The sequence below is a fragment of the Symphodus melops genome, assembly GCF_947650265.1.
Source record: "Symphodus melops genome assembly, chromosome: 2".
NCBI classification, from domain to species: domain Eukaryota; kingdom Metazoa; phylum Chordata; class Actinopteri; order Labriformes; family Labridae; genus Symphodus; species Symphodus melops.
In genome coordinates this window covers 30460521-30463015 of record NC_136692.1, presented here as the reverse complement: position 1 = coordinate 30463015, position 2495 = coordinate 30460521, and the positions used below count along the sequence as shown (strand labels likewise).

The 2495-nt window shown below is 50.0% G+C and overlaps 1 protein-coding gene across 1 annotated transcript; it reads left to right on the top strand.

Annotated features, from left to right (window-relative positions):
• On the top strand, window positions 1-2074 carry LOC306841990 (bifunctional UDP-N-acetylglucosamine 2-epimerase/N-acetylmannosamine kinase-like). Its single transcript, XM_079372027.1, has 6 exons — window positions 1-78; window positions 226-374; window positions 482-728; window positions 892-1099; window positions 1178-1330; window positions 1414-2074. Exons 1-6 carry the CDS (start codon window positions 19-21, stop codon window positions 1752-1754), a joined length of 1158 nt encoding a protein of 385 aa, XP_079228153.1. The 5' UTR covers window positions 1-18; the 3' UTR covers window positions 1755-2074.
• The last annotated feature ends 421 nt before the right edge of the window (window positions 2075-2495 follow it).

Genomic DNA, 2495 nt, shown 5'->3' with positions numbered 1-2495 from the left:
GAGCTCTACTATCTGAGAATGCAAAGGAGCAGAGAAGCAGAGAGGATGGAGAGGAAGAACATGGATGAGCAGAATCAGGTAGGACTGAGTGAACAGGAGAAACTCTGAAAGTCGTGTGGAGACGTTGATGTTCCTTCAGAGGAAAGAGGAGTGTGTGCAGCTCAATAATTCAAGTCCACTGATAATCTGTGTGTGTCTGTGTGTGTGTGTGTGTGTTTGATGAAGTGTCAGAGGAAGTTGAGGGTGTGTGTGGCCACATGCAACAGAGCAGACTACTCCAAGCTGGCGCCCATCATGGTTGGGATCAAGTCCCACCCTGACGAGTTTGAGCTGGAAGTGGTGGTGCTGGGCTCTCATCTCATCGATGACTACGGGTGAGATGAGAGTTGAGGACGCACGCCGGGTTCAGAACCGCTTTCATCACGACCCTCTTGTGCTTTTTCTGAGTTTTCATTTCTTTATGTTTTTCTCCCCTCTGCAGAAACACTTTCCGTATGATCGAGCAGGATGACTTTGACATCAGCTCCAAGCTTCACACCATTGTGAGAGGAGAGGACGAGGCGGCCATGGTGGAGAGCGTTGGTCTGGCACTTGTCAAACTCCCTGATGTCCTGCAGAGGCTGCGTCCTGACATCCTGGTCGTCCACGGCGACCGCTTCGACGCGCTGGCTCTGGCCACGGCTGCGGCGCTGATGAACATTCGAATCCTTCACCTGGAGGGAGGAGAGGTGAGGAGGCAGCGCTCAAACACGAGCTGCTTGACTTGGTCACATGTCTGAACTGTAGTGTGACGGTGAACAAGGTGATGTCTCCGCACACGCTGCATCACACATCTTTGATTCCTCTAAGACATCCACGATGTGGATGTTCCTCTGTGCCTCTTTCTTCCAGGTGAGTGGTACGATAGACGACTCCATCCGCCATGCCATCAGTAAACTGGCCCATTACCACGCCTGCTGCACACGCACAGCGGAGCAGCACCTCATCGCCATGTGTGAGGACCATTCTCACATCCTGCTGGCCGGCTGCCCTTCATACGACAAGCTGCTGTCCACTAGTCGTCGAGAGGACTACATGGATGTGATCAAGAGCTGGCTGGGTGCGTGGAGACACCCCGAGACATCACCTGACACGTCCCACTTCTCCTGGTGTTAAACTGTCTTCTTCCACGCTGCAGGGGACAACGTGCGGGATCACGACTACATCGTGGCTTTACAGCATCCTGTCACCACTGACATCCAGCACTCCATCAAGATCTACGGTCTGATGCTGGACGCTCTGATCTCCTTCAACAAGAAGACCCTCATCCTCTTCCCCAACATCGACGCAGGTTTGAACACTGTCTTTCTGTGTGTTTAGAATCATGAAGACATTTGTTTACTTGAAGCTTTGTGATGGTTTTTATGAAAACAGGAAGTAAGGGGATGGTGCGAGTGATGCGGAAGAAAGGCATCGAGCAGCACCCGAACTTTCGGGCAGTGAAGCACGTTCCCTTTGAGCAGTTCATCCAGCTGGTGTGCCACGCCGGCTGCATGATCGGAAACAGCAGCTGTGGGGTTCGAGAGGCCGGGGCCTTTGGCACACCTGTCATCAACCTGGGATCACGCCAGACTGGCAGAGAGACGGGTAGGTGGGACAGACACCACATCTGTAGTTACTGCCAATGCCATAGTCGTAGTCCTGATTATCTCACTGACAAAGAGAAACCAAAGATTGAACATGTGTTTATGGTAGGTGCAGCTCTGCTTCTTTAGGGCTTGTCCAACCTCTTCATGCTTGTTGAACGGTGCCAAATCTTTTCTAAAGTGCAGATGGGATGATTGAGTCGTACATATTTGAGTGCATTTGGTGAACAATGATTGTTTCCAAGAGAGGATCCAGCCTGCACCAGCAAAGGGCAAAACCAAGGCTACAGTCTGCTTCCAAATAACAGGGAGATAGTGAGGCTGCTCGCTGCGTCAGTTCAAACCCTGGGAACACAGTGGGCCGTGTTTTGACGTTAAGGTGGGATGAGTTCAGATAATACACCAAGCATCGTGAAGGGAGAGAGAGAGAGAGAGAGAGACGTGTTTGAATCATGGTGAGCAGGGTGCAAACGGGGAAACGTGCTGCTTGGGTGGAAATTAGCAACGTCAGTATTCACATTCAGCATTCATAACGCAGAGCAGCCAAGACGGTTCAGTGTCATGTGACTGTGCACAGTAGGAAATATGTTTCCCTGTGCTATGAAAATCTTACTCTGTCATGCACAATGAATGCCAACAAATAAAATAGAAAAATAATAAGAGAAATAATAACAATAAGAACGTGAATGTGACGGGCAAACTGAGCCTTAGGTAGATTATCATTGTTTCGTCCATACCGGTGTGTGTGTGTGTGTGTGTGTGTGTGTTTCCTCAGTGTCCCTTCCTCCAATTTGCTGCCAGCTGCTGTTCAGGATCAATTGCTTTGCAGAAATTGGTGTTGTTTTTTTTAATTTGTGGTTCCAGTAAAGC